The sequence below is a fragment of the Delphinus delphis genome, chromosome 17 (assembly GCF_949987515.2).
Source record: "Delphinus delphis chromosome 17, mDelDel1.2, whole genome shotgun sequence".
In the NCBI taxonomy this organism is placed as follows: domain Eukaryota; kingdom Metazoa; phylum Chordata; class Mammalia; order Artiodactyla; family Delphinidae; genus Delphinus; species Delphinus delphis.
In genome coordinates, this window is record NC_082699.1 from 14,692,575 (window position 1) to 14,711,854 (window position 19,280).

General features: G+C 42.7%; 1 protein-coding gene across 1 annotated transcript in view; it reads right to left on the reverse strand.

Moving 5' to 3' along the window:
- Positions 1-13,307: 13,307 nt before the first annotated feature.
- Positions 13,308-19,280, reverse strand: part of SLCO5A1 (solute carrier organic anion transporter family member 5A1) — a 117,650-nt gene continuing 111,677 nt past the window's right edge. The window contains exons 7-8 of the mRNA XM_060035169.1: positions 18,798-19,039; positions 13,308-13,347 (exon numbers count right to left, since the gene is read on the reverse strand). Coding sequence (XP_059891152.1) covers positions 13,308-13,347; positions 18,798-19,039 — 282 coding nt within the window. The remainder of the gene's footprint in view (positions 13,348-18,797; positions 19,040-19,280) is intronic.

Consider the following 19,280-nt stretch of genomic DNA (forward strand, 5'->3'; position numbering starts at 1 on the left):
CCTGTTTCAGCGAAATGAACTTAACCAAGTTTTTTTTTTTTTTTTGCGTTACACGGGCCTCTCACTGTTGTAGCCTCTCCCGTTGCGGGGCACAGGCTCCGGACGCGCAGGCTCAGTGGCCATGGCTCACGGGCCCAGCCGCTCCGCGGCATGTGGGATCTCCCCAGACCGGGGCACGAACCCGTGTCCCCTGCATCAGCAAGCGGACTCTCAACCACTGCGCCACCAGGGAAGCCCCCAACCCAGTTTTTTGGTATACTCATTCCTTGCAAGTAAACTGGAGTCCTGATCTCAATGTACCAATACGTGATTAAACATTAGCCTTACTTGTAAAATTGATCCAAAGTCAGTGTGTTATAGAACACTCTCAGATTAATGATTTCCACATGGATTTGCCTCATTGCTGTCCAGTGGTATGTGGCAGAGGCAACCTGAGGGCCGCTTCCCGGGCAGGCATGTGGGCAGCTTGCACAGGGCCAGCGCTGGGTTAATTTCTCTACTGCTGCCGTCTTGAAATACTCCATCGTTTTCGAACAAGGGACTCCATGTTTCCATTTTTCACTGAACCTGCAAATCATGTCGCCAGTCCTGGGCAGCAAAAATGTAGTTTTTCAAAAGCAAGAGGACAGGACCCCCCCAGCCCCCTCCGAAGGAAGTTTGGGTTCTTTGGGGACCATGAATTTTGGTGGAGACCTCACCACCTTCCAAAACCTCAAGTGTTCTGATTGACAAATTCCATGCACTTCCTTCTGCTCCAGATCGCCTGAGGAGCTTTGTCCCCTTCAGATAGAGACGCTAACAGTCTGTGAAACGTCCAGAGCTCAGAAGGTTAATAATAAAGAAAAAAAGCAAAGGACTTTGGGATCGCCAGTTCCATCCTTGGATCATTAAGGAAACCATCTGTATTAGTTTGGTAGGGCTGCCATAACAGAATACCACAGGCTGGGTGGCTTAAACAACAGAAATTTATTTTCTCACAGTTCTGGAGGCCAGAAGTCCAAGGCCAAGCTCTCAGCAGGTTTGGTTTCTCGAGACGCCTCTCTCCTTGGCCGGCAGAGGGCCACTTTCTCCTGTGTCCTCACATGGCCTTTTTCTCTGTGCATACCCATCTTGGGGGTCTCTTCTGATAAAAACACTAGTCATATAGGTCGGATCAGGGCTCTACCCTTAGGACCTCGTTTAACTTTACCTCTTTAAAGGTCCTCTCTCCAGATGTAGTCACACAGGGGATTAGGGCTTCAATATATGAATTTTGAGGGGACACAGTTCAGTCCATAACACCACAGTTTCATCGAGAGAAGAATCCCAGATAATAGTGTTGTCCGAAGACACATCACTGTGCCTCCCTCCTTGTTCCTTTCCTATAAAATGTGAATAGGCCAAATGCTGCTATCCTGGAGGGAATTCCATCGTAGTTCAATAACTATTCCTGGAGTAGCTACTCTGTGTAAAGGGTACGAGAGAGACTATTTCAGATCTCGAAGGGCCCTTAGAGATTGGCTGGCCACTGGGTCTCATTTGATCCCTGAGGAAGCTGATGCCCAGAAGGGCAGAGCTGATTCCCATCTGTGCATTCCCCACAGATTTAGAAGAGAAAGAGATTTAGCAGAAGTGAGGGCCAGTCCTCTCCACTTTCTCCATTCCAAGACCCATGGGCGCACGTGTGCACGCACACACACACACACCCCAAATTAGTGAAAAGAGAGGCCACAGTGGGACCGCATTTGGTAACAAATAGTGGAAAGAACAACGGACATGAAATTAGACAAGACTAACTTCACTGCACACTCTACTTTTTCCTATCTGTGTGAGCTTGGAAAAGTTACATAACCTCTCAAACACAGCTTCTTTGACTATAAAATAAGAGGTTTGAATCAAGGATGGCAAATGCATAGCATATGTGCTGCTTTTCCCAAAATGTGCCCAGGGAAGACAGTGCTAATTCTTCGGGACAATTCTCCATTAAGCCAGAGCATTTTTATCCTTAGAATCCTCAATGCAGCCAGCTACTATCAACACTGCTGAACTGGCGTTGGCATGCAAGACAAAACCTATTTGCCATATGCAAATGAGATCATCTCTGAGGCTCCTCCCAGCCTTCTTTTTTAAAAACAATCCTGGAAATTCCCTGGCAGTCCAGTGGTTAGGACTCAATGCTCTCACTGCTGTGGCTCAGATTCAATCCCTGGTTGGGGAACTAAGATACCACCACCAAAAAAATTCTTGTGATGGTAGCATCTGCAGGGAATTTTGGTTAAGAGAGAAGGAATGAATACTTCACACTTTCACACTCCCACCCCAAGCCAGACATACCTACACATGTTGACCTTCTAAAAAAGATTTTTAAATGCTTCTTTTTTAGGATTTGCTTTAGAGCTGATTTGATCTCAGATATAAGAAGGTCCTCAATTCCCCTAAATTAGTCCAGTTCTGCTTGAGATTTTCAAAATTTAATAGAAAAGAAAGATTTTTGATGGATAATTAAAATACCTAAGGAAGTTAATACCTCAGTATGGTCCACCACCCTGGTTCATTAAGGCCTCATGACTTCCTTTTTTCTTGTTTTTAATCAACTCAAATGAAAAATTTATTTTTTCTTAGAATAAAAAAATTATTTTTTTACAAAAATAAAAAATTATTTTAAAAATTGTTTGTAAATGTTACAAAGTTAACACACAGGGTTGAATTTTCTAATCTTCAAATCCTCCGGTATTTTATCATCTTCACAAAAGTGGCTTTCAGTGTTCCTTTCCCTTATATTAACAACAGCGACCTGTTCTGGCAGGAATTCTTCTTTGGGTTTGTGCCCTCCCTTGAAGGGGCAGGGTGGGTAATGTTAGAAAAAGCCTCTTCCCTGTCTTTCCTCCTCTCCCCCTCCCTGCTTCCCTGTTTCCCCTCCCTTCCCTACTTCTTCGCCACTTTTCTTTCTGTTTAACTCCATGCCTCCCTCCCTCACTCCCTCCCTCCTTTCTACCCTAGTGTGTATCAGGCCTCTGTGACTTCCTATAGAGGCTGCAGCAAAAGCTGTAAGAGCTGCCTAAGCCCCTTTCCCACCTCCTGCCCCTCCGTCTCTAACACATCCATACTCACTGCCATGGCTCAGATCTTAGCCTTCTGCTCAGAAATCTCCAGTGATTTTTGTCCCCTCCAGAAGCTTCCTCCTTCCATCCACCCACTTGTTCCGCTCTCCACCAACCTCTCACTACCAGCTTCCCCCGGATAAGTAGCACCTTCCCAGGTCTAAATGTTTCTCTAACTTTTCATCTACCCTCCTGGGCCATAACCCCATTCTCCACCTTAATCTCATCCATCTTTCATTCCCCTGCCTTTTCAAATTTTACCTTTTCCTTCCATGTAAACTTTCCTGGACATAATATCTTGTGCATTTTACACTTTCCCCCAGGTAAGAAAACACTGCTGTTGTACCAAGTCTGGGGCCAAGGGAGTGAGAAGAATTGGCTACATTTATACCTTGCTCTTTCCCACATTTCTTTTTTTAATAAATTTTTCAACTTTTAATAAATTTTTCAATTTTTTAAGATAAAATTATTTATTTTATTTATTTATTTTTGGTTGCATTGGGTCTTCGTTGCTGCGCGCGGGCTTTCTCTAGTTGCGGCAAGCGGGGGCTACTCTTCACTGCGGTGCGCGGGCTTCTCATTGCGGTGGCTTCTCTTGTTGCAGAGCACAGGCTCTAGGCGCGCGGGCTTCAGTAGTTATGGCGCACGGGCTCAGTAGTTGTGGCGTGTGGGCTCTAGAGCGCAGACTCAGTAGCTGTGGCACACGGGCTTAGTTGCTCCGCGGCACGTGGGATCTTCCCGGACCAGGGCTCGAACCCGAGTCCCCTGCATTGGCAGGCGGATTCTTAACCACTGCACCACCAGGGAAGTCCCTTTAATAAATTTTACTGGAGTATAGTTGATTTGCAGTGTTGTGTTAGTTTCAGTGGTACAGTTTCAGTGGTATACTCCAGTAATAAATTTTACTGGAGTATAGTTGATTTGCAGTGTTGTGTTAGTTTCAGTGGTACAGTGAATCAGTTACGCTTATACATGTATCCACTCTTTTTTAGATTCTTTTCCCATATAGGCTCCTTCCCCCATTTCTGACCAAGAAACTTACCTAATGTGGACAGTAGAACAGTAATTCATGCTGGTCTAGACAACTCACCTTCCTCTAAGTTGTGTGGTGGACTTTGGGGACGTCCCCAGCCTAATACTTTGGGCTGATAGTGCGCCTGTTGCTGTACGAAGTAAGCAGAGAGAATGACTTTCAAAAATTAGACTGCTCCTGCTGGGACTAGGGTGTCCCTGCTCCCTGGTGTTAGGGAAAGCACTGCAGAAGGTTGGGGGACAAGGAAACGACAAATGTTGAGGGTTTTTTGCGCTCAGCATCGCTTCACTTTTCTGCTGGCAAAAGGAAGTGGTGAGTGAAGGTATCTACCTTCTGCTCTGAGTTTCTAGCCCCCCGCACAGGTGGGCATCCCAGGACTCCAGAATCTGCATCCTCCCCGCCGCAAACCTCTTCCCCCACGTTACCTCACCTCCTAGCCTCAACGGCACAGGTGACCCAGAGCTAGAGTGGACACAACCACTAAAAGGTTTCATCCAAAGAGGAGATGTCATCCACCGTACAACCCTGCTATGTATCCGGTCACTAGGAGCTCCTAAATCAAACCCAGGAGCTGAAAGGGCCGAGATTACAGCCTGTGTTTTCCATAATGACCATTAGGTGTCACTCTAGTGCAACTAAAGACCTCTTTGCTGGGCGCCAGGACCCGGGCCCTTGGCAAAGCTGCCATTTACATTGATTTCTAAAGTAGCAGCACTATCATTTCGACAAGAAAACATCTAGAACTTGATCCGTGGCAAGTTTTCGTGCTTTCTTCAGTGCCTAGGATCTTAGCCATTCCAGCGAGCCAAAGAACAGTTTAGCTTTCCACTGATTTATATTGGTATTATGAGTTGGAATTGCATCAAACTTTGACGTTTAAATTCAAGAGTGAGCACCGAATATTGATCTCCTTGATTTCCAATGACTCCGTGCAATTAAAAATGTTTTCTGGCTCCCCTACACTGAAGCAACAGAGGCCATCTCCGCCTCGCTGACAATTTTAAAAAGAAGAAAGGCACTGGATGTTTTTTAACAGCTCTTAAAATTGCTGAGGTTTTACCAAGGCTGGGGCTAAAGCAGGGAAGATGAGTGGCCACCTTCATAACCTTTCTGCTCTCTTCCTTTCTTAAAGAGAAACCGTTTTCTCATGTGTCCATTTCAAATGGCACAAATTCCAGAAAGGCTCTGCCTCTCCCTTGAAAGTGTGCGATACTGAAGAGATTCAAGAGAATCCTTTGGCTTAAATTGCACACATAACTGAAGAGAAGATGGTAGACTTGGGCAAGGATTACTATCTGCTTTTTACATAAACGGCTCCCTTGTTACATGCACGAAGCCACGGAGGAAAAGAAAGCTTTACCCAGAAGTCAGCACAGAAGCGCACACTCCCTCCAATTAATCCATGTATCTCGGGCCACTGTGACCTTTTGGTTTAGGTGTGCAAGGGAGTGATGGAGTGAGAAATGGAAATCAATCGCCCTGCTTTCCGCCTATAGAGTGCTCGAAGCTGGTTCTAAATATAACCACTTTGCACTTCAGTCCATGAGTCATGCTGTTATTTCCATGGCTCCTTCAGCTCCTTCCGCCTCTCACTCAAAAGTTTTAGATGCCAGTGTACTTAGAAAACTCTGCTGGCCGTCAGACAAGACCTCAAAATCCAGCGCTTTTTCTCCTTGGTTGGGGTCTGACCACAAGTTCTTCCTCCAGTCACAGGCCAGCTCCTGGGCCCCTTGAGCAATGACTAGCTTGCTATTCAGTAGAGACTGGGGAAAGGGAGCCTTTAACTGCTTTGTTGATCAAGTTTTGATATTCACTCCTTTGGAAATCATTCTTTTTTAGGCTTGAGACATTCCCTTGGGTTACTAATTTTATCCTTAACTTATCACGATCAACAGCGTGGCAAAGAAGAATACCCATCAAATGCCCACCATCTGCTCCCTGACACTCCCAGGATCCCAGCAGTTAGGCAGGAACATGGCACTAGTTCAGACTAATGCGGTTTGACATGTGTCACTTCCGGGCTGAGAAAGAGAAAAGGACTTTTGCTTTTCCCTGGGCTCTTTGCCTCAGCAACCAAAACCAACCCTGAATGGGGCAACTTCCAAGATGGGGAAGTCTCGTCAGTCTGGGTCCCTGAGGGACTCTGTGGAACAGACCCACACAGAAATGTCCCGTAAATGAGAAATAAACTTTTGTGCTATGAGGCCACTGAGATTTGGGGGTTGGCATGTTATTTAAGCATAACTTAGCCTATCCTGACTAACACGAACCATATTCAAGGCATATAGTTCTGTAACCCCAAATTCTGTTTGAATTTACATAGGTAAGTGGTGAAATATTATTATTCTCTTTGCTAACTCAATGGAAAATGTGCTACTGCAGACTTCTGAAACTATAGTCTTATCCCACGTGGGACACTTGGCTTCAAGGCAGTTATCAGTTACATAAGGAGTGCATGACTGCCATTTTCCAGAGTAAGCTGAGGCCCATTTAATCCCAGTAAACCCCTGTGTTTTCATAGTGGGAGAAAACACTCACATCATTACTTCTTCATCTCTTCAAACAACAAAAATCCTAAGAGACAAACTAATTTCAATCCAACACACTTTATTCTTTTTTTTTTTTACTTTTTTTCTGAACTCTCAATGATCAAGTATTCAAGATGTTATAAACCAAGGTTTATTAGTACATGGACAATAGATTTCATTAAACACAGGAATTATACAACTTTCTCATTACCCTAAGAGGTCTCCAAATAAATATTCATTTTAAAAATCACAAAATCAAACTCCTTTACGCAACAACTCAAAACAGCCTTTCATCACAAGCACAGCCCTACACACAAAAACACACACGCTGAACACACACTCCACTAGGATCCTAATGCCAGTTTATTTGACACAGTATTACATTTCCTTTAACTAAAGAGTTAGAGGCTGACCTGCCTGTTTCATGTTTCTAAATTAATATTTGGGGTAGAGGTATGTATTTTAAGAAAAATGCCCACTATAATACCTTACCAATTATCCTTAGTTTTCATTTCTACATACAAACTTTAAACTTGTTTTGCTCACCCCTTTGGTTTAAAATGTCCCTGCAATTACTTTAGTTTTCAATAATATCTTCTCCTTCAATTTTACTATGTAACAGTATACCAGCAAAAGACAACACCTTCAAAACCTCAATATTAAAAACACCTTACATGGGCGTAAGGTTTTTTTGGAGAAGAAATAGGAAAAGATTATCTGAAATATATTTTCCCCTCTCTCTGAAATTCTTTGTAGCATCTGATTATTCTTGCTTAAATAAATATCAAAAGCGCTGAGTTTTCTGTAGAAAAGTATTCACCCTTACACTCCATTTTTGCAGTGTAAAGTTCATGGATTAACTGTAGTAACGAGAGTAATAAGCGCTTGTTTTCCGAGTAGTTCTTCAGATTTCCAAAAGCAAAGCACATGCCGCCCCTTATCAGTGAAATACTGTGAATTCAGTGGTGCATTGTTGCGGTGAGCATGCATCATCAAATACTTTTAGCACCGAGGCATTTATTTTTTAATGTTGCAAAAGCAAATACCCAGGGAGGGTTTTCGTCATATCTGACCCTTCCTAGGGCTGAGTAAAAACGAAGTGCTTAAAATAACCTCTTCAAACATACACAGATCTGACTCCTATGTGGCAAGAAGTCTGGGACAGATCCCAGCAGCATCCTGGAAGGTAAGGAAAGGAGAGAAGACAGAAAAGATAAAGTGCGCGAGGCCACGAACTTCGCCTTACCAGCCATGGCACTCCCTTCCGTTCCGTGAAAGAGGAAATGCCAATATGTGTGTGTAAAGGATATCTACCAGTCTGTATTAACAGAATTAGCAAAACTGCAGTCTAGGCAATTCTGGAATTATGCAGTATTTTGATATCTATCTGCTACTTAGACTACTCAGTATGCACCTATATATCAATAGTTATGTTCATATTTCTGTGCCACTTAGGATGTTTGAAGTGCACACGACGTCACAGAGTATAACTGGCTACCACTCCAGGCTTGGCCTCTCCTGCTGCTCCCGGGCACAACTAGAAAATCTCTGCAAATGCTTCAGGTCCATTCAAACTATGAAGCTTCTCTTCCCTTTGGTGCACTTGTAGTTGATACAAAACAGGCTCCAAAAAGAAACAGGCTCCAAGTCCACCAAACAATGCAAGCTGGAAATGCAGACTAAGGGAGAAGTGTCTTGGTGGTTGGTAAAAAGGTAGGGCTGCCATTACCTTCTGCAGGTAAGCTGACATTTCTAGGCACAGATTCCTGTTTTTTCCTGCAGCTACTAATGGTACCAATCAGGAACAATGGGACTGTGGTTTGGTTTATAACATACAACACTTATCTGTTCACTGAACATGCAACACTTTGTATGTGTCCATTTAAAACTTTTATTAAGAAACTTAAAAGCTATAGTCACTTAAAAAAACTAATATAAATGTTAACATTCTGAAAGAGGGGGGGCGGAAAAAGCATACACTTGAAATCCCCCAAACTCAGATTCAACAAATCTGAACTACCTTTCCTCATTAAGATTCATTTCAGAAACTCTACTGAGACTAAATGTTAACATTAAAATTGGATTTGTTTTATATTAAATAGGAACTCTAAATAAATACTTGAGGTATGTTAGGACGAACAATTGTGAATATAAGACTTCGGTAAATAAATGTAAATTTACCTTGAAAATCAAAACATTAAATTTTGATGTTTCCTACAGATTTTTTTTTGTTTTACACAAGGAAATAATAATTACTCTTCAGAAACAGTAACACATCAAAAAATGAAAAGCTTCACCTCACTATCTTATAGTCACATCTTACCTATGTTAACCAAAACTACTGTCCGGCATTATGTAGTGTAAGAAGTGCACAATAGAGAAACATGTGTCTGAACCCTGACTTGGCCACTATGTACAATCCTAAACAAATCACACTAACTCTCTGAGCCTCAGTTTTCATGATGTTTTTAAAAAAAGAAAAACAATAAAAATAGTTATCTTGCAAAGTTATTAAGAGGATTTAAATGCATGATGTATATTAAGCGCTTGACAAAAACACTCTGCCAATAGTCAACATTCAACAGATGCTAATTTGTTTCCTCTCTGCTGCTCCTTTCTTTCCCCTACCCTAGTTCTGAATGACTTTTGACTGTTTTCAAGAGTTACATCCACCTACAAAGGATATGGATTTCAAGCTACAGAAGATAATCAGAATAATGTGTACTAACCGTCCACTCCACCCCCTGGGGTTTCTAAATTAATAGGCTAGACTCAGGATATTATATTTGCGTATTAAAGTCAAATAATACATTCATCTATAGAGTTTTTAAAAGAAGAAGGTGACCTTTCCAAAAAAATAAGTAAATAGAAGCCTAAGCTAACGGAGAGTGGCAATTAAACTTTTAACAGGAGTGGTGACTCTAAAGTAACACGACCAATTTATTATCAAGCACATAAGGACCTCATATATATATACAATTAAATGGTGTCATCTATCAAGTAGTCACTTCAGCTGACTATGTAATAGTCCAATGATGCCACCAGAACGCAAAGCATTTTGGGGACAGCTCTTATTTGGTACATATTCCAAAATGTCAGTCCCCCAAGATTTTTACCACTTATTCTACATTCACCAACAACACAGTAATGATATACCTGCTATTCATAAGTACCAGATACTTGAGGAAGTACAATATTAACATTGTGGTATACAGTTCAGGCCAATTTCTTTGAATCATGGCCTAATCAACCCAAAGGATTTCATAGATTGGCAGATGGTAATTGGGTAAAATGGTGCCTGACAGGGAAATGGTGCTCAGTCAGCGATGGCTGAACTGGATGACTGTTCATGGTAGAGAAGGGGGAGGGGGGTCTCTAATTACACCTGATGAGTCCATCGTTTCAGGTCGTAGATTTCTAAGAGGAGCTCCTTTTCAAAATGTGCTACTAAGAAGAGAGAAATTCTGAGAGTGTTGGAACACACAATCTTAGTTACAAAAAAAAAAAAAAAAAGTGCCAATCCCACTAAAATTCTCTCAGTGCAGTTTCTTAACCATCAGAGGACAATTAAGAAAACACCTATTCCCAATCTACATATCTTTAGCTCCAACACAAAAGGAAACTTTCTCTTCTAAAGGATTAAAGATCTCCCACAGGGCTTCCCTGGTGGCACAGTGGTTGAGAGTCCGCCTGCCAGTGCAGGGGACGTGGGTTCGTGCCCCGGTCCGGGAGGATCCCGCATGCCGCGGAGCGGCTGGGCCCGTGAGCCATGGCCGCTGGGCCTGCGCGTCCGGAGCCTGTGCTCTGCAACGGGGGAGGCCACAGCAGTGGGAGGCCCACATACCGCAAAAAAAAAAAAAAAAAAAAAGATCTCCCACAAAGGGTAAAGAGGTTCACTAAGCCCCCAGAGTAGACAAGAAGACATCAGCAAAATTCTCTGAAGACCTTCAAACTACACCAAGTTGACCAGTTTGACAGACACAGTGTAATTACAGGCAACGATGCTCCTCGTGACTTAGCCGAACAAGTCTGCCCCGAGGGAAGTCCTTGTCACCTGGGACCACTGACTCCACCCCTTGTGGACATTATTTAGTCTAAGAATGAGAACCCTCTCCATAAACTGCATGCAACCAAGAGAACCATTTGACCAATGACATTCCTAGGTAGAGAAGGAGACAACCTTGAACCCAGGAATATTCACACAACTCCACCTATGCAGCCATGGATGGAGGGCAAAAAGCCAGAATCATGGGTCAGTCTCATCCCTTCTGTGGAAGACTGTAAATCTGCCAAGGAAACCATTTCCCAAATTAGTCTTACAGAAGCATAGGCTCATTGGCAGACACCGTCCACAATCGTATTGATATTTGTACGTTATAGTCCCTCCTAAGTCTGAGTTGTCATGATTCTTTTTCTGAGCAGCCAGATTCCATGAGTTAACTTGCTATCAGTCCACAGTGCCGTCAGGAGGCATCTACCTGAAGGACCATATAGAAAACATTCTGTGTGGCATCTAAATCAAAGTGATGTGCTGGGAGATACTGAAAAGGATGATGGATGTTGAACACCAAGGGCATTTGGGAACAGAAAAATCCTCTCTCAGAGTCACTTCAAGAAGGTTACAGTAGAAAGGAATTAAATGGAGGTATAAAATGATTCAGATAAGGTAGGATTCAGTACGACAGACCAGTTTATTTTACATAATTTTTAACCATTACTTGGGATCATAACCTAAATCCAGCTCACAGATCTCCCTCCTCCTGTGTTCAAGGTGATCTTCCTGATTAAACGACATCATTTCAGAGTGACTGCAGCAATTTTCTGCACATAAAAAAGAAAGCTACACATGGGCTAGTGCTTCCAGGTATATAACTAAAATGGTCAGGTGAGACTCAATCTTACTTCTGTGGGATTTCTTTTTCCAACTATTTTGAGTGTCAAGGTTACAATCCTCAACAACCCTTATGTGGGCCCTTAAAAGCTAAAAGAGGGCTTCCCTGGTGGCGCAGTGGTTGAGAATCCACCTGCCAATGCAGGGGACACAGGAGCCCTGGTCTGGGAAGATCCCACATGCCGCGGAGCAACTAAGCCCGTGCGCCACAACTACCGAGCCTGCGCTCTAGAGCCCGCGAGCCACAACTACTGAGCCTGTGAGCCACAACTACTGAAGCCCGTGCGCCTAGAGCCCATGCTCCTCAACAAGAGAAGCCACCGCAGTGAGAAGCCCGCACACCGCAACCAAGAGTAGCCCCCGCTCATTGCCAACTAGAGAGAGCCCGCGTGCAGCAACGAAGACCCAATGCAGCCGAAAATATAAATAAATTTATACTAAAAAAAAAAAAAACCAAAAAACTAAAAGAATTTCTGCAGCAATTTTCTTTGGATGAGAAAGCCATCAGTTTCTTTCCTTATTATGCATCTCAAATGACAGTTTCTAGCCATATTGTTTAGCACACGAGTGTTAAAACCCCTTATGAAAGAATCCTGAAGTTGATATTCAAGCTCTCCGGTTCATGATTCAGCAGCTTCTTTAACTCCTTTACGGTGGGGCAGATAGACTAAAAGAGAAGGTGTCTTATGAAACGAAGTAGCTGTTCCCTTTTTCACGCTACGCTTAAGGTTCCTTTGAAGCATCTGAAAAGTTCTACCTGATTTTTAGCTCTGCTATGGCTTACAATGCTATTAGCAGTACTTTAGGGAAAGTTTCGCTTCCTAATTTCAGAATCGTATCTCCTTTAGTCTCTGACACCGAAAGTAACAGGCTGCACTTACAGTTTCCCAATCAAATTGCATAGTTGAGGCAAATTCATTTGTGCTTTGTAGCAGGACTCACAGTAGGTGTTCACATCTAAACCCTTTGCGTTGTCAACGCAAAATCATGGTCAAGCTCACCCTTGTTCAGAGCGCACGCTAATGATAGGCACCGCCATCACACTTCCCATGATTCTGTTAGTCGTGCACCCAGCCTTATACCATATTGGAGCATTAGCGTCAAAATTAACTCAGAAATGGTAACAAATCTATCTAAACTCCTTCTTCTTGGAGAGAAGGGGGGGAAAGGCTCAGTCTTGTTGAGGTATCCAGCCCTCAATCAACAGTGGCTGTGTATACTGAGTTTTGTTGGTTTGAGGATTGTGTCTTTAGAGGTTAAAAAAAGAAAGAAAGAAAAGAAGGCACGGGTGTTTCTCGAGTCACCATATTCAACTCAACCAACAAAAGTCTTCCATTTTCAAGCTTCAGAAGGGAGGCTACATGGCAGCAGGGCTTTCTTCCAGCCCCTGGTCTGGGGAGGAACTTATTGCTTCTAGGAAGGGCCCCGGATAGGTCTGTGCTGTGTACTGGATCCCTTTTTGCAGACCAGTCTCTTCGTGGAATTCTCCCTGGGTGCTGAAAGCTGGGCAGGATCTAGTCCGGACAGACTTATCGGCACTGTCGGTGTGGCCCACCGTCTCACTCACAGTGCTCAGTGGGAATTCCCTCCACCTCTGCCTCTGTAGCTCTTCCTCCTTGTATTTAATGGAGTACCAGGCCAAAAAAATAAAAATGAAGCCAACAAGTTTGAGGCCAGCTGCCAAACCAAAATAGACAAAACGAAATGATGTGACATTGTACTCCCAGCAAGAGCCCTGCACACCACACTCCTGTTGCCACAGCATGCAGGTGGTGTCAATAACTGCTCCAAAGTAAATTGGAGTAGGAATGTATGCTAGAGTTGTCGGAGAAAAAGAAAAAGGAAAATAGTTAGCACATCTTATAAGAGGAAACAGATCTGTAAATTAACAGGATGCTTGTTAGCTCTAAAAACCAGTTGAAGGGAGTGGTTTTCTCGTGTTACTTGATTTTTTTGTAAATATGTACCACATCTTGTCATAATATTCTTATCATAGAAATGCTCACTAAATTGTAAATACTTTAAATATTCTAGTTTGCAACTCAGTCAGAATGTGTTTTGGTTTTTAGGCATTTTATTTTAAAATTTATTATTATTTATTATAGTTGACATATTATGATATAAAATGTCTAAAAAGCATGAACACATCTTTAGACATAAAAATTTCTATTGATAAAAATGCAATGAGGGATGGGAGCTCCCTGGCGTTCCAGTGGTTAGGACTCGGCGCTTTCACTGCCGTAGCCCCAGGGTTCAATCCCTGGTGTGGGACCTAAGATCCCACAGCCTCTCTGCCCAGCCGAGAAAAAAAAGAAATGCAATTAGGGAATCCTTTTCAACTTAAAAAATCCGATTTTGTTATGAAGTACACAACTGGCCATATTAGAACCCTTTATGATCCACAAACATTCAGGACGCTTAGATCTTGTGGGTTGGGTTCTAGCCTTGGATGCAGGAAGAGTATCAGGCAAGCACTGTGCCCTGTAAGTCGGAAACCACATCAGATGGCTCCTGGAGTATGGAAATAAATAAGGCATAATATTCATCTTCACAGCTTATGCAGCACCTGTGAGGAGTAGCAGCTTCATTGTTTGGGCTACGATGTAGACATTTCTTTACTCCCATAAGGAAAAATGTCTACCCAAGTAGACCTCCTTCATTACATGCTACTCCCTTTGCTGAAATGTGTCCCCATTCCCAACTTGTTCACCTTGCAAATATCTACTCCCCCTTTAAATTCCTGACTCATTCAGATGCTACCATATTACCATTGCATTTTGTGTACACCTCCATTTTGTCCACTATCACCCAGTATTTAAACTATTTGTAAGTCTGTCGCCCATAGGCTCCTCGATGGCGGGGACCATGCCTTTTATTCTTCGCATCCCAAGGACCTATCAGGACAGCCCATGGATCCTCAATAAGAGTTTATAAAAGGAAGTGATGAATGGAAGGAAAGGAAGAAGAAAAGAGAGAAGGGAGGAAGGGATGGAGGAGGGGAAGAAGGGAGAGAGGACAGTGGGCTAATAGCCCAGGAGGCTGCGAGTGGTGCATTTTTATCTTTTGGCTGCACCACACGGCATGTGGGATCTTAATTCCCTGACCAGGGATCAAACCCGACCCCTCTGCATTGGCAGCACGGAGTCTTAACCACTGGACCGCCAGGGAAGTCCCCCAAGTGATACCTTTTTAAATACGCCGTATTCATTTAAAAGGAGATATGGTCACTACAACTGAAATGTAACATTATTGGGCTGGGCAAATAGATGAAGTGGATTAAGAGGTACAAAACTTAAATCATAAATAAGTCACAGGGACGTAATACACAGCATAAGGACTACGGTCAATAATATTGTAATAATGTTGTATGGGGATAGATGGTTACTGGACTTACATCGTGATCATGTCGTAACGTTTGCAAATGTCAAATTGTTATGTAGTACACTGGAAACTAACATAATATTGCACATGAACTATGTTTCACTTTTCAAAAATTTAACATCATTGAAATACCTGAAACTCTCTGTTTGCTTTGGCACTTGGGGAAATGGAAAGTGGCTGGTTGGCCTAACTATACTTTTTCATAATCAGTGGAACTTAAGGTAAGGTTGAATTAAATAATAAATGCCTGATATGTTTGTTCTCCCTCCACTAATTCCTTACGCTGTGGTGTGCATCTCTTGACTTATTCCACATCCCTATGAAATCACCCAAGCCCCTGGCATCAGAGACAGGCCAAGCAAAAAGGAGGAACTACTTTTTTCTTTTCTTATTCAACTACCCCTTTGCTAAACAAATTTCCTTCTTTGAAAATAACTTTTTTGTTTTCAGTGAGAAGTATAAGGCAAACTTCTTAACTAAATCAAAGAATGTCAGTCGTTCCTTGAACCAGCGTTCTTTGGAAAACGGTGCTTTCATGTTACCAAAAACTTAAGCCGGCCAGGGAGTTCTCTGGCGGTCCAGTGGTTAGGACTTGGTGCTTTCAATGCCATGGCGGGGGTTCAATCCCTGGTCGGGGAACTAAGATACCAGAAGCCGTGTGGCACGGCGCCCCCTCCGCAAAATAAGTAAAATTAAAATCTGATATTTAAAAACAAAAAATAAGTCACCTAATTCAAAGCAACCAGAAGTCTTTGATGCCCACTGACAAGTCCTCACTCTAAGTCTGGGCCGTCGAGCACAACATGAGACAAAATGAGAATTTCAGAGCACATTCATGTTGTCAAGGGCCAGATGATTTTTAAGGGTTTAAAATGTTTCATCCTTCAAGATTGAAATGAGCAGCTTGAATCAAAGAAGTAATTTTTTGTGCTGTGGACAATGATACTGATTACTGGGGAAAATAACAGCTGAAGAAGATGACAGACTGCCACTTAAGATAGAAAAAATATGCCTGACGATGAGGAAGTCATATAAAAATACATTGAAATCCATCAAGGGAATGGGCCACTTCACACGCTGTTTCCCAGTCACTGTCCCAAGACATCACAAGTGACACAGTGTTTGTAAAAATCAGAAGGCTATTCTTCATGTCCAAATAAACTCTGGGACCTACCCCATTGACATAGCGCTAACGAGCTTCTTTTGTTAATAAGCAAAACCTAGTCCTTATGTATCAGTTTGGAAAACTTTCTTTTTTTTTTGTAGAATTTTTAATCTCTTTTCCTCAGGAAACTTGATTGGTATACTCTTTACCCAGCCCAATAAAATGACTGGAAAGAAGTAAGGAATTGAAGTTTTCACACACACAAAAAAATGAACACCAATTCCCATCACTTTCATGTAACAAAGGCACAAAAGGGACCAAAAAAACAGGATCATAAGCCCGTAACAATTTCTTGGTTCAAGATTTCTTACTCTACAAAACTCTGGGGAATTTAGCCCAAGTTTACGTTCACAGTGAAAGAGAAACGGATCTAAAGTCAGTTTTGTTTTCTTTCATCAGTGACAGAATTGGTCAGCTTTCAGTCCAAGTCAGGAAATGAGGAAGTTGTGCCTCGCCACTAACCTGTGAAATCCTAGCTACTATGAATGGTAACAAATGACTTGCCATTTTTAAAGGACAGTGGAAATTTGCCATCTACAAAGAGGAACAGAGAGGCACTCTTGGAAATACAGGAACATACCAAGTGTTCGCAATAAAACAAACTGCATTCCCAGGGCAAAAGGTCTCTCTTCATCTTCTACGGACCTACGAAGAAGGTAAAGAAAGAAATGTTTTAGAATAATGGTCTGAGGAAAATGAATGTCAAATCAAGCTTGCTTAGCAGCAGAGCCAGGGACCAAACATGCTGGGCCAAAATACTGAATTCGCTAGAATTTACTAAAAATAGCAGAACAAGACCGATTATGGCTAAATCACCGAATAACGGTCTCCCCAGTGAGACTGCAGAGAAACTCCGATTAACTCTATTTTTTGTGTAAATAACAGTGGAAGGACAAAGGTTCAGAGCTGAAGGTATAGAAGGTGAAGGTACAGAAGTGGCTCTAACTGAGTTTGCTGAAGGTACAGAAGTGGCTCTGAGTTTGCGAAATCAATTCTGTTAAAAAAATTATATACATATATATATATATATATATATATAGTATTTTATCCTAACTATTGCATTCTTTTTCTCTGTTTGCCTGCACTTCCCAGAATGGTAGGTGTGTACACTGAACATAACTCCTGTAATTTCTCAAGTATAGAGAAAACAGGTTTTTTTAAAAAATGGTCCCAAAATGTGTAGGAAACAAGTCAAAAGTTAGAAAAAGAATGAACCCTCCCCAGTGACCTCACATTCTCTTCTTTTCCTAAAACTTATGCTCCAAGTAATTCCCACATGGCAGGAAGATTGGAGTCTATTGATTTTGTAATTAGTAAAGATTAAAGGGCTCCTTTGCTCAAGTTTTGGGTTAGAGGCCAACTGGTGACCTGCCATGTTTGAACATTATGAAATGGGCAGCCCTTATCTGGGTTATTTAACATCTCTTGTAGAATTAAAGTTCAAAGTGTTACATTATTAATGATTCACATTTTTTCATGGCGAAGTACTTTATCCTTTCTATCTCATACACATAGGGTTCTCAGCATATAATGTAAAATTCCCAAGGACCAGCATGTCTGTCCTCTTTTCCGCTAATTTCTTTATTTTCTCACAGCAATTTCCCCAGTGTGGAACACATGTTTGTTACTCCGTAAGTATCTGCTGATGGAGGAACTGAGTGAGTCAACCATTGGGACCAATGGGACTTTCGTGTGCTGTTATCTATCAAGGAATGCATCGGCTGAACATCGTCTAACTCAGCGTCCCACAGAAGGGAAGTCAGAACATGCAGAAAAAGCATGGGAGCAGCCCAACTGCCCTGCTAAGAATGACGTCTCAGCAGATGCATCCCACCAGGTGCCCAGCATTGTGGGGTACTGAGGAACCAGGGAGGACATAAAAGGGAGAATAGAGACTGACACCCCTCACTCCCTCATCACCCTGCATCCCAGCCCCCGTAAGGCTGCTGTGGGCGTGCTTTTGTTTCTTCACCACGCTGCCCCCTTCCTTCCTTGGTCCACTGCAGTCTTTACTGCGAATACCAAAACTCTGATCCGAATGTGCTGGTGTCAGCATTTTAAATAGGGCTTCCATTCAGGTAACTTTCACATTCTCTCTTAGAAGCCAAACAACACGAACAGGATATGTAACACAGCAAAGAAAGCACAGCATGAACAACTTAATAAATACGTTTCCGGGTCTGCCCTTTCCTTGATTCGATGTCAAAATTTTATGACAGTGGAATTTATTAAAGCAGCATTTGGAACTGCAAGACCAGCAGCAATGGCACGGATCCTGGAGTATTAAACATCTACAAGGTTGGAGATAATATTCTTTGCTATGTGCACAATTTAGCAACTTCCCCAAATGACTTGCCGCCTCCTCTAGGGCCAGGTTTCTTGTAGCTACAACGGTCACGGCTTTCAGTTCCTGAACTTGAACCTGTTAGGGTAGAGACTTCAGGGACCAAAGGCACCCAAAATAAGTTTCCCTGACCTATAGGGAGAGAACGCACCTGAATAAAGAAAGTTCGGAAGTATGAAATGTTACCCTCTTCCTTTCCTTTCCTGACATGGGAAAACTCCCTTCTCTTAAGTTCACCAGGGAAATGTCTGCACTTTCCTGCACAATCTCACGTTGCTTTCCTCTCTGTGTTACCACATCAGCCCCCAGTCTGGACCAGGAATCCTGGCAACTGTGAGTGTATAACCCACCCTAGACGTTGAATGCTGTCCTCACCTGAGAGTTACTATGATGGCTGATGGCTGGGCACATGCTGTGATGAAGGTCACTATGAACAGAAAAACTAAGAACGGGATGAGGGTGTTACAGCTCCGTTTACACTTCCCCGACACAGCATAGCCGTTCTCATTGAGATACGTTTTGACAATAACCACGCGGACCTGGCTGCGCTGCCCCACTGTGGGAGGCGTGATCACTTGGCGGCTTTGGACACAGGTGCACTCTGTGTAATTCCGTATCTAAGCGATAACAAAGATCAGTTGGACGCTAAGCGAAATTCAGCATAGGAATAGTCAGACAAAGTTAAAATGCTCTAAAATCACTCTAGTATTTAAAAAGATGCAGAATATTTCATTGAAAGTATCTTCTGGGAGTTCCCTGGTGGCCTCGTGGTTAGGATTCCAGGCTTTCACTGCCATGGCCCGGGTTCAATACCTGGTTGGGGAGCTGAGATCCCACAAGCCTCACAGAGTGGCCAAA